This window comes from Emydura macquarii, unplaced genomic scaffold (genome assembly GCF_026122565.2).
Source record: "Emydura macquarii macquarii isolate MOO-44397 ecotype Brisbane River unplaced genomic scaffold, CSIRO-AGI_Emac_v2 contig_1230, whole genome shotgun sequence".
Taxonomy (NCBI): Eukaryota; Metazoa; Chordata; order Testudines; family Chelidae; genus Emydura; species Emydura macquarii.
Window position 1 is genome coordinate 17,095,213 of NW_027131367.1, and position 11,869 is coordinate 17,107,081.

The following is an 11,869-nucleotide window of genomic DNA, read 5'->3' on the forward strand; positions in this document are numbered from 1 at the left end:
TTGCCCTTGTGCTTAGAATTTGGAATAATCATCTATTACTGGGCCAAATGCCATCTGTGCAATGGCTATTCCCAGGTAAGGCTGGGGAACACCATGAGCTTTCAGTAGCAGAACTTTATTAGGATTCTTTTACTGGGGGAAGGGTTTTGGCTCACAAAACCCTGGTTCTCCTGAGATCTGCAGAGGTGTTGAGCATCTGTTTCGCTTTCTGGCGCTATGGCAACATAACTCCTGTAGGAGTTATGCTCCCATGGGCTTTCATATCCATCATGCTCCTCCTTAAGAAAGGGGTTTCGCTTGGTGCAGTGGGAACTGAAATAAATGAATGCTGTGAGTATCAGAAATCCCTGAATGATTGTGGGACAAGGAAGGACTGCTTCCTAAGCTCCACCTCCATCCATCCTGATCGTACTCGCACAGCCTGGTCTCCATGGCGCTGGGAGGCAGAAGCGAGTGTGTTGGGGTGTTGGTGAGCCACCATCCTGGATCCTCTAAATTTCTCTATCCTCTGCATGTTTGCCTCTGTTATGTTGTATTATTATTTAAATTGTGTGATATGAAAGGAGAGGATGTTAGCACTCAGCTTGATAAGGGTGGAAGAGTGGTAGTGGCCTTTCCAACACACATATGGTTAAGGCATTCCCATTTACACATGGCACTTAATCACTTTAGAGGAGGATGCCTAGCACCCTGTGTGTGTGACCCTTCTTATGTTTTGTACAAATCTAAAATAAATAAATAATTGGTTAGTATTAAGGCAAAGCTAGAAAGAATACTTGAACTAAACCTCCAGCTCCAAATACCCGGGTAACGTTGGGAATGCTGGCATCCAAATGTGATGTTTGTGGATTGGATCCATCCCTAGTCAGAACAAGACTCTACAGTTCAGAGATAGGAGTTTAGGAAGAAACGTGTGGGCTGCTGGAATACAGATGAGCTGAGGGAGATCCAGCCTAGGGGTAACTGCTTTACCACTCTCTGCTGGCTGATTTTTAACAGAATTGCCATAGATTCCCCTGGGATTTGCTTTCAGGTAAGAGATATTAGTGCTGCATTGGTGGAGTCTGCTTTAGACAAATAGAAAGACTCCCTCAGCCAGGAGAAGAGAAAGAAATCAGTTTAAATGTGTATGTTGGGATTTTTGTTTCTATCACAGTTAGAAGATTTTTAAAGTGATTGGTAAAGTTTTGCTGAGTTAGAACATTTTTAGCCAGGAGTTTGAGAGGGCTAAATCATCAAATCTCAATTGTTTAGGCTTACCCAATGGTTCTGTGTGTACTTGTGATAATTAAATCAGCTATCAGCTAATTGCTGTAAAAACCTTGATTAACCCATTATAACCCAGTAAGAGTTTAAAAATTCTTTAAAAGATCATTGAAATATAATAGGAAAAAAGTATCCAGGCTATCTATGAATCTGCTTTATTCTTCATCTTCATTTTTAGGAAAAGATTAATCTTTCTGCAACCCAAGCAACTTAAACCAGAAATCCAAAATTATATTGCACATGTAATCTCTGTATTCCTTACTAATACCTGCACCTGCAGCTTGCTCCATATAAATGGGTTCCTGTATCTGTGTAGTGCCCCACTGACCTCAATAAGGCAATCACAATAAGTAGTAGGATCGGGGCCTAAAAGCCTAAGACTGTCTATAGCGCTTACTCAAGCAAAGCATTCATTGACCTTAATGGGGATTTTTCTGAGTAAGGAGTGTAGGCTTGGGTACACAGTCTCTTCCTTATTGTAAAAAGCTTTTCCATGCTGTTATTAAGGGTGGTCCAGTGCCTAGGGCCCTAGTCTAGGGCTTATGGGATTTGGGTTCAAGTCTCTATTCTGCTACAGATTTGTGTACCCATAGTCAAGTCACTTAGTTTCTCAGTTCTCTATCTGTAAAATGTGAATAATAACACATCCTTACCTCCCAGGAGTGCTGTGAGGATAAAGATGGTGAGGTGTTTAGCTACTATAGTAGTAGGAGACATGTGAGTACCTAAGACAGACAAATCCTTTCTGTGTCCTCCTAATATAGAATAAAAAATAACATAAAAGTGTTCAGAGACTTCTATTCCTGAATCCGGAAATCAGGAATGCATCTAGCAGAAAGGTAACATTACCTTACAGTAGAAAGTCTTAGCTCAGTGGGATTTTTGAAGGAAAAAGCTTTAATTTTTCAGGACATGGTCTTAGTTCTCCTGTTACTAAATAAAAGCAGAACAGAAAATTCAGCCATGAATTTGTAATTCAGTATATGGGAAACTGATAAATCTGGTTTAGTTGGTTCTAAAACATACAATTAAAAGTGGATGGGGAGAGTAATACTGTCACTTGGAAGGTCAAACTGTTCAGCAGCACACTGGCTTAATGAATGTGATGAGTCTCCTGCTAGGGAGACTGCTTAGTCACAGTTGAAGGATTTACTCCTTTGTTTCAAGTGGCAGGGGCTTGTGGTTTTGATGTTGAAAGTTTTGGGTTCTAACCCCATTGATAGCTCTGGTGTACATATGTATGAGGCTAGAGATTCACTATACATAGATGCTTTGGGTATTTACAGTGGTAAATTCTGTATTGTGTTGTACCGTGATGAACTTGCAAGAAAAGCAATAACAATACAATTAAACCAATCAAACAATCTACCCTTGCTGGGACTGAAGCCTTGTTAATTTTCTGCTACATTTTATTATTAAGGATTAATAGATTTACAGACTTCTAAACAAAAACTATTTTCCAATACACCTACTGCAGATGCATCATTTAGCCCAAGGATTTTTGCCCCAGTGAAATTCTTGTTTCTTGACAGGCTAGAAAAATGTTTGAAGGTGAAATGGCAAGTTTGGAGGCTATCCAGAAAACCAACACCCTGAGAATGCCCCAGCCCATTAAAGTGATTGACCTTCCAGGAGAGGGTGCAATGTTTGTCATGGAATATCTGCAAATGAAGAACCTCAACAAGTATGTCTGAACTTTGTACTTCCTTTGTTACTATGATTTTGAGAGTCTCTGCTTATACTTCGTAGTGTCAGTGAATAGACACTTTCAGAGATTCTCGCTGTCTTCAGCAAATGATATTTCTCGTGGTATGTCTGATACATGTGTAAAAATAAAAAGTAAAAGTGAAATGCAAATCAATGATCAAGCTTCTGGGCCAAATTCTCTTTCAACAATATGTGAGCAATACCTGACTGTTCACATCTGTCAGAGCAGCTCTGCTGACAGGTAGCAGCCAATGTGATGTATCTGTACATTTCTCAGACAGTGAACTTGTCTCTGACAGATGCTGTTTGCCTGCTGTTGAGTTAACCTATTCCACTGCTTTCTCTTTCTCCTGATTTTTTAATTGTCTCCTGCCTTATAGAGTTGCACCCTGCCTTCTGTGCTCTTTTATTCTCTCTTATTTCAGAAAGGATGCTTAAATGCACAGCTAAAGAGTGTTTTGTTTTGGTTTTGTTTCTCTGATCTTACAGACACTCTGCAAAGCTTGGACAGCAGGTAGCAGATCTTCATCTTCACAACCAGAAACTTGAAGAGAAATTAAAAAAGGAGGGAAACACTGTTGGTAGAGTATAGATTTAATGTACTAATGCAACACTGTGTTAATCACTTTTGGGTATGACACAGTATTTCATATATGTAGCATTATAATCCTAATGAGCGGAGAAAACCCGTTTAAAGGACCATTGTCTGCTAAAATACCAAATTTATATATACATAAGTATCTTTTGATCTATAGAACATCAAACTGAAATAATTTGTAACTCTTTACTTTGTCTCTACTTGACTAAATAAAAAACCTGCTGACAATAGTAAAAAGATTTCTATTGGTTTTAGGTTTTGTGATTTAAAAAAAAAAAAGCAAACAAAATAAAAAAAATTTGGTTCAGATTTACCTTTCAGTATTTCTTTAAACCTTTCATCATCATCATGCATTATCAAAATATAATCCCCTGAAGGTTTTTAAATCAACAAAATAAAAAAGAACCGATTAGACATGTCTACAAGTCAGGTACAGTTAAGTTGTTATAACATGTAATACAGTTGAATAAAAATATACAGAAATTCACATGTACTTACAGTAGGGATATTTTACAGCTCACACATTCAGTAAAATACATAGCACTTTTTATTAAAATAATAAAGGAATATATCCTTAGTTTAATAAACAGAGGAGTTATTTCTACTGAATACAACTGCTCTTCTTGAAAGGAAAGTTGATTCAGTAGGTTCTGATCCAGCTTCCACTTAAGGCAATGGGAGACTTTTCAGTGACTGTCTATAGCTTGACCCAACTGCCACTGAACATGACATGAAGCAAAGCAAGATCATTTGCTATTTCAGGGTTAGCAGTGCTCAAATCTGATGCCCAAATTCTGCACCTGGTTGTGTATGCATGGTTCCTGTTGACTTCAGGGGAGGACAGAATGTGCTCCATAGTTATATGCCTACTACCAAGTAATTACAATATTGTGAGTGAAGGAGTAGATTGTTGGTGTGCTGTAAATAATTTACAGTATGAGAAATGAAGGTCAAAAGTGTTGTTTAGGAAACAAGGTAAAGTTGTTAGAACAGGGGGACTGCAAACCAGGAGACCTGGGTGCTGTTCCTGATTCTGCCACTGACTTGTTCTTTGGCCTTCAGCAAGTCACCTAACCTAATTGTACCTTAGTTTCTCTATCTGAAAAATAGCCCAGGATTATTACTCCTATCTTTAAATAGGTCTGTGATACTTCAAAGAAAAGAGCTGCATATACATGCACAGAATAATTAATGTTAGTGTTTTAAAGGATTTAATTTGCCTATTGTCAAACATTTCACAAAAGTGTAATTACTTTTTTCTCCCCAATATTTTCTGCCTGGGAGAAATGTCAGAACTGGAGTCATAAACCTGTTGTTCTTGCAGGTTCAGGATTGCAGACAAAAAAAGCTTGCTTGCCTCCTGGACATGATCAATCTTTTTGTTTGTTAGGTAAAGGTGCAGGACATTCTGAATCTCAGTATGTGGATAAGTTTGGATTCCATACAGTCACATGCTGTGGCTTTATACAGCAGGTAAGTAAGTCCCAGCTCTATGAAAGTTATTACATGTCAAAATCAGATACAAATTATATATTCAGTGGCTTGATTTATTGTCAGTATCACCAGTTTTGCGCTCTCTGTTCCATTTTCATCCTAAAAGTTTTTAAAGTATAAACAAAATAATTTTTTCACCTCCAACTTGGGATAATATCATGTTTGTTTTCCTGCACAGGCCTTTTACTTTCTTGGACTGACAAGGTTTTGTTCCTAATTAAAAAAAGGAAAAGAGTTCTGAAAAACAAAAATCTTATTAATTACATAGCTCTGTCTTATTCACTGAGCACTGTTCATTCTGTGCAATTAATGAGGTAGGAGTCCTGTGGAAAAAATAGTATAAAATCATGTACAAAAAATGATCATGCATATGTATGAGGAAGCAGAATTAAAGTTGCATGGGATTTCTTAGATTTGGCATTTCCCAACTTTTGTTTGAGATTCCTAATATTTTTGAGTACTGAATTTTGCAACTTTAATAATGCTCTTTTAAAGTAGTTTATTTGTGTGTGTATATCTACATATGAAAAATTGGAATAATTTAACTGCTACTGAGCTGCAGCCACGTCTGAGGTGGAACCTGGCAGCAAGTCTACACAGCAGTTTTGGACGGGAAGTGAAGACTACTGAGTGATTCTCCAACGTGCAGACAGCTTGTTAAAAAAGGATCCCTTCACAAATCACTTCCATCCTCTTCCAGAACCCACTATATAGTTCTTAAAAGGTGAAATTTCCCATATCCAAAAGAGTAGTGGCAAGGTCTATGTAACACTTAAATTCCACTTAAAACCTTTAGAGCAGGCTTTATATGATGCATGGGCCTTCTGTTGACTCTTTGCACAGGGGTGAATTTCAAACAAAATATTTAACTGTGCAGATCATTGAAAAGGACTTTGCAGATTACTAATTGTCCCTGAGGCACAATTTGAGAACCATTATCTAATTGAAATGTCAGGGAAAATTTTGGCTAATCAGAGCTAACATAACTTGGATAAAGGATTAAGGGACTTTTAATGTCTGCAAGCGGACAGAGCCTTAGGTTTATATCTCATATGAAAGATAGCCCCTCCTTAATATGGACTCAGAAGGAAAATACCTTTAAGTAAATTATCACAAAACATCTATTAGCATCCTAAATTTTTCTTGGTGGTCACCTATCCCAGAACTGACCAGACCTTAACCCTGTTTAGTTTATTAGCTCACAGATAGCAAGGCAACAGGCCATAGTATCAGTAATAGTCAGTTTAATTTTACGGAGATATCAACTGAAAATGACTAAGTATACTTTACAGTGCTGTTTTCTCTTCAAGTTATCATGATTATCTAAATCTTAGTATTTTATTTTCCAGGTGAATGAATGGCAAAGTGATTGGCCTACTTTCTTTATACGTCACCGACTCCAAGCTCAAATGGATTTGATTGAGAAAGAGTATGCAGACAGAGAAGCAAGAGAACTGTGGTCACAGCTTAAGGTAGGTAAATAGATACATAACTGTGTCACATAGAGATAAAAGGTTAATTGTACTTATAAAAATATACAAGATGAATACTTCAGCGGAATTTTAAACAATTTTTATGGCAAACTTTATATGGCTAATTTCACTTAAGGGCCAGATATAAGAGTTAAGTAAAATGGGTTTATGTTACTATACTATCCTTTTAAAATGGGTGCAGAAGGTAGCATTGCATCCTGTCATTGAAATGTACATCTTAGAGCCCCACCTAGTGTTGACCAGACTGTACATTATTGCTAAAAAGCCAGAGCTGCTTTGAATGAATATAAGTTAATTTTATATAGATAGGGCATTTATAGAACGGCTACACTTTTATTCATGGCACTTATTATAGGATTAGATTGTTGTTCAATGGCTGGGATAGGGTCAATACAAGGTCAGAATTCCTTGTTCCTATGTTCCTAGTCCCACCTCTGCCACTATCACTCCATGACTTTTGCCAAAATACTTAACCCCTCTCATATTTCCCCCATTTATGCAATTGGTATTATGAAGATTAATTAATGGGTATTTGTAAAGTGCTTTGTGATCTAGGGATGAAAGGCATAACAAAAGTACTTCTTGATATAATAAAAGAAGCATTCTATACTATGTCCTGGGAATCCTGCACTTCCATAGTTTTACAGTTATAGGTAGGGATATGATTATTCCCCAAGTTCATAGGAGTTGAAGATTTTGTGGCTTTAGCACAACAGACAGTTCCAAGTGTGAATTGTGAAATGAATCTAAAATACACTGTAACTGTCAGTGGAATCCTGCACTCAATGAAAAGGGCTGAATGGTATAAACAGGCTCAATATAATATTGTTACAGAGATTCAGTTGTATGGAGGACTTATTTTGATGGCACACAATGAGAGGAAATGCTGCCTCTTCCTGTGTTTTGACCCCGGTAGGATTCGGTAGCTCAGGAAGGGAAAGCCAGGAGACTGAGAGTGTAATCAAGTGGCTGCTTGCTTGGTTGTTAGAAACATTGTTCTGTTCTAACACTAAAGCACCAAGTTTATAGATCTTTGTTCCATAATGGCACTTCAGTGAGCACAGGAGACTCAGGATTTTGGTGTTGTAAGTTGTTTACTTCTTAGAACTGTTCCAAAGAAAGAAAGGAAGTTGTTCTTTATTTCTTGTGATAACCTGTATTGTCCATGCCTGGAAGCAACTTGACAATAGCAAATGTGGGTACTAGTGAATGGTGCATTAAATTCTGCCTGAAGTGAATCAGAATTATTCTTGGTGATTAACACTTTTGATCTGCTTCTGCATCCATTGACTGCAATCTGAATAGGGCTTCATAATGACTGAAAAGAAGCAATGACTTTTATTTATTCTGTCATTTGTACTGTATTACTTTTTAGGGGTTTTTTTTTGGTCAAGTTATAGTTTTTGCTTGTTTGTTCATGTGTTTTCCAGCTGATGATTCCTGAGATGTTCTGCAATGTGGAGATTTACCCTGCTCTTCTTCATGGGGACCTGTGGGCAGGAAATGTTGCTGAGGACAATTTTGGCCCAATCGTCTTTGACCCTGCTTCCTTCTATGGCCATTCCGAATTTGACTTAGCGATTGCTGGGATGTTTGGTGGCTTTACCAGCCCTTTCTTCTCTGCCTACCACAGTAAAATCCCCAAAGCTCCAGGTTTTGAGAAACGAAATAAGTTGTACCAGCTCTTTAATTATATAAACCACTGGAACCATTTTGGGACAGAGTACAGGGGATCTACCTTAAATGTAATGAGAAAGCTCTTAAAATAACCATTTAGGGGATGTTCCTCAAACAAAACCTATAACAGCCCCTTACTAATTCACATTCCCTACTTGTTGATAGCAACACAAGCTAGGAAGAGTGATACATTGATGAGAAACCCACATGGCAGATGTAAAAGGCAAGGGGTCCTTTTATACACGTTTGAGCCCACTGAATGCTTGCAGTGGTTGTGTAATTTATGCATCATGTACTAGTTTACTAGCACATATCCACACTGGTGAGTTTGGAGATTGTGTACAGTCTGTTACTCCAGGTGGTAAAATCTCTACATGTTTGAAAAGCAGTCTGATTGACAGCCTAATCTCATTCTCCTAGGATAACCCATTTTTCCCCACTCTTTCATTGCTTCTTGCCCTTCCTGTCCCTGCTGCTGTCCTATAAGGGTCTTGGGGTTGTGGTATTGGAAATAATCACTAATTTATCACCTCCTCTTTCTCTATTCTCTTCCCCTCCCCTCTACCTGCCTCCTGAAGGATCTGATCCAATATCCACTGAAGTCAGGGGGAGACTTTTTTTGGCTTCGAGGGTAATTGAACTGTGTCCTAATACATTTGCAGTGCAGGCTAGGTGTCCCCATTTCTTACATTTATTTTAAATTAACATTTTTATTCTAAACATTTTTTTGACTTTTCTACAGGAAAATTCAGTTAAACTGAAACACTGGCAGAAAATGGATCATCATTACATAGGATGTAGATAAAAATATATTTTCTTTAAAACAAGCTTTTAAAAACATACCAAAAAACCTCCCTGCAATATAACAGATTTAGCTGTTTGAGAAGAAGAAATCAGCAATGGCAGATACTATGTTGATTGGTACTCGATACATATATGTTATATAGCATTAATCTTCATATAAAATAGGGGAAACTAGCCTATTCCATCAATGCTGATTTACTAAAGGCACACTGTCAAAATGGTGAGGTCCAAAATTTAATTGTTTTTATACCTGTTTGCAGAGTCCCTCTAATTGTTTATGACAGGGCTACCTACTCCACCCTTTGGAGCACCACAAACAAGCTGGATGCTTTTCAGATTTATAAGCACGGGAGTGTTATTTATTAGGTCCCCTACAACAGTTCATCAGTATAGCCTTGTACAGTAACATATATATAAACATAAATTTCCCCCTTTGCCCACTCTCCTGATTCTGTATCCTCTACTCCCTACCTGTCTCCTCTCCTTGTATGTCCTTTCTCTCCTTCAGCTATTCTCTGTTGATAGTTTAATTGTTCTCAGTAGCTCTGCTGCCTCCTGCCTAATTAAGCTATTGAACACCATCTCCCAATTAAGTCTACTCCAGGGGGAATAGCTAGTCATCAGAGTGCTGGGTCAGCTCTAGGTTCCTAACACTCTGTTAAGTTGTTGAGTACCTTTTCTTCTAAAGTAAATTCTCTTTGCTTATCTTTAAAAAACAAGATAGATGTAGTATCAGCAGCCCAGAATTGTGAGTAACTGTACAATATCAAATCAAATTACCCTTTTAATGGAAGAAGTGGTAGTTAAAATCCAACAAACACATACGTGAATAAGAATATGTTTATGGGAGGCATGGTGCTTGTGATTGGAGGCTTCCAAAAATGTATAATGACCAATGAGTAAGATGGAGTTAAAATGATCAAATATGCTTTGACAGTTTTCTTTTAGTGTTAGCACTGTTATAGTTAATCACAATTTGAAAAGCACCATCCTTCCGATGAAGTAAATCACAGCAGCTATTGAAACAATGTAGATTGGTTTTATCTATTTTTGTATGTTTTTCATTTCTTGTGTTTAATTTATATAATCTCACTTTAAACTCTCAGAAAATTTGGACAGGAATCAGGTGGATTTTCTTTCATTGTTTGAAAATATAATGGCAGAATCAAAAGGTCAGATTAAAAACCATACTTCTTCTGAATTCAGTTAAAACGAGGCTAAATTATCACAGTAATTAAAGTGATTATGCTTGATTCTGTGATTGAAATGGAAAAGTGGAATAATCCCGTTTATATTATAAGTAAATTAACGGTGTAGTTATTAGTTGCAGAATCCAAGTCTGAGATGACAAAAAAGTCCATGAGAGCTAATATGCATTACATAAAATGTGAACTAAAATACATGTACTACTTTGTAAAATGTGAAATTAAGATATGTGCACATCAAATAAAATCCAGATACTTGCACTAGAGTAAGATGATCCTTGTGTTTCTATATTTTGTTTATAGCTTTTCTGTGGTAGTGAAATTGAAACTAATGTTGGGACTGGTTCACACTGTGCAGGGTTATTTGGGAGGGGGTGGAATTGTTGGTTACTGGGACTCTTAACACCAGGAGACATGACAGGAAGGAACAAGTGGAAAATCAGGTGCTGGGGTCTAGGAGAATTTCTGGGGATAGGTAATGGCCCACAGGAAGGAAATGTTTGTAACATAAGTGATCACTATCACATGGTAACAGCTATTTTTAGTATATTTGCAGTGACTCCCTGCTCCCCCTGCCATAGAATGATTGTTTGAAAACAGTTCCGTTATTATTTCCAGAACTGAATATTATTTGGCTCAGAATTGGGCATTGTCCTATTCTGTGCTAAAACACAGACTGCATGTTTCTGAACAGACTAAACATCCATGTAGACAACACGCAACTGCTCATGAAATAGTGAAGCTCATAAATGGAGTGATCTGATTGTCTGCTAGTTGTGCTGCTTACAACTTATGCAGAATGACTTCTGGCTGAGACAAACTCAGTGCAGCTCTTATTGGCATGAGCAGGGTTCTGCATTTGCTGAGCCAGACAGAGCTGCTTTCTTCAGACCACAGACATCCTGGTATGAATTTTGGATGCTCTAATAACGTGTAGCAAACAGGTCACGCATACAGAGTGGGCCCAATGCTTGATAGGGAAGCTCTACTAGTAGGTTGATTGCTTTAGTGGCTGACTACAGCTGGCAAAAACTACACTCTTACTGGAGTGTAATAACATTAGTCAGCACTCATTAGCTCAATCACCTCATATAGCATGTACCCATTTTCAAAGGCTGTTACACAAGGGTTGTCATCCATGCATCTGCTCTCTAGCACCCGATGTAAAGGCTAACCAAGAGAGAGGCAACCATCCCACAGGGTTAGGAGCCAGGAACACCTGAGTTCTAATGCCTGCTTTGACAATGATCTCCTTTGGCAAGTGACATGCTAGGCCAAATTTTTCAAAAGGGTCTGTGAATGTTTGTGCCTCAGTTGTGTGGTGCCCAGCTTTGACATACGTAGGTCCTGACTTTCTGAGGTTCTCAGAGTCAGCAGCTTCCACTGACTTCAAACAGAGTTGCGGATACATGGCATTGCTGAGAACGGCGCAAGGCATCTTAAAGTGGGCATCCAGAACTAGCAACTGCTGGATGAAGGCGGGGGGGAACCCCAGTGCTTGTGCCGAGGGGGGCTAATGCCTGCCTGGCACACAGACCTAGCGTGAGGGCTATCTAGCTAATGGGAGACAGTGGAGTGGAGACATTTCACCCCGTCCCTCCTCACAGCGCTTTTGTCTGGCAAGC

The 11,869-nt window shown here is 38.3% G+C and overlaps 1 protein-coding gene and 1 non-coding gene across 2 annotated transcripts in view; both read left to right on the forward strand.

Annotated features, from left to right (window-relative positions):
* LOC137152764 (fructosamine-3-kinase-like) overlaps nucleotides 1-10,510 on the forward strand; it is a 10,928-nt gene extending 418 nt beyond the window's left edge. The window contains exons 2-6 of the mRNA XM_067547677.1: nucleotides 2,799-2,950; nucleotides 3,463-3,554; nucleotides 4,962-5,044; nucleotides 6,415-6,537; nucleotides 7,989-10,510. Coding sequence (XP_067403778.1) covers nucleotides 2,799-2,950; nucleotides 3,463-3,554; nucleotides 4,962-5,044; nucleotides 6,415-6,537; nucleotides 7,989-8,327 — 789 coding nt within the window. The 3' untranslated portion in view covers nucleotides 8,328-10,510. The remainder of the gene's footprint in view (nucleotides 1-2,798; nucleotides 2,951-3,462; nucleotides 3,555-4,961; nucleotides 5,045-6,414; nucleotides 6,538-7,988) is intronic.
* LOC137152946 (U6atac minor spliceosomal RNA) lies at nucleotides 550-672 on the forward strand. The gene has a single exon (XR_010919671.1). It is a non-coding gene; the product is annotated as a U6atac minor spliceosomal RNA (small nuclear RNA).
* Nucleotides 10,511-11,869: the final 1,359 nt, after the last annotated feature.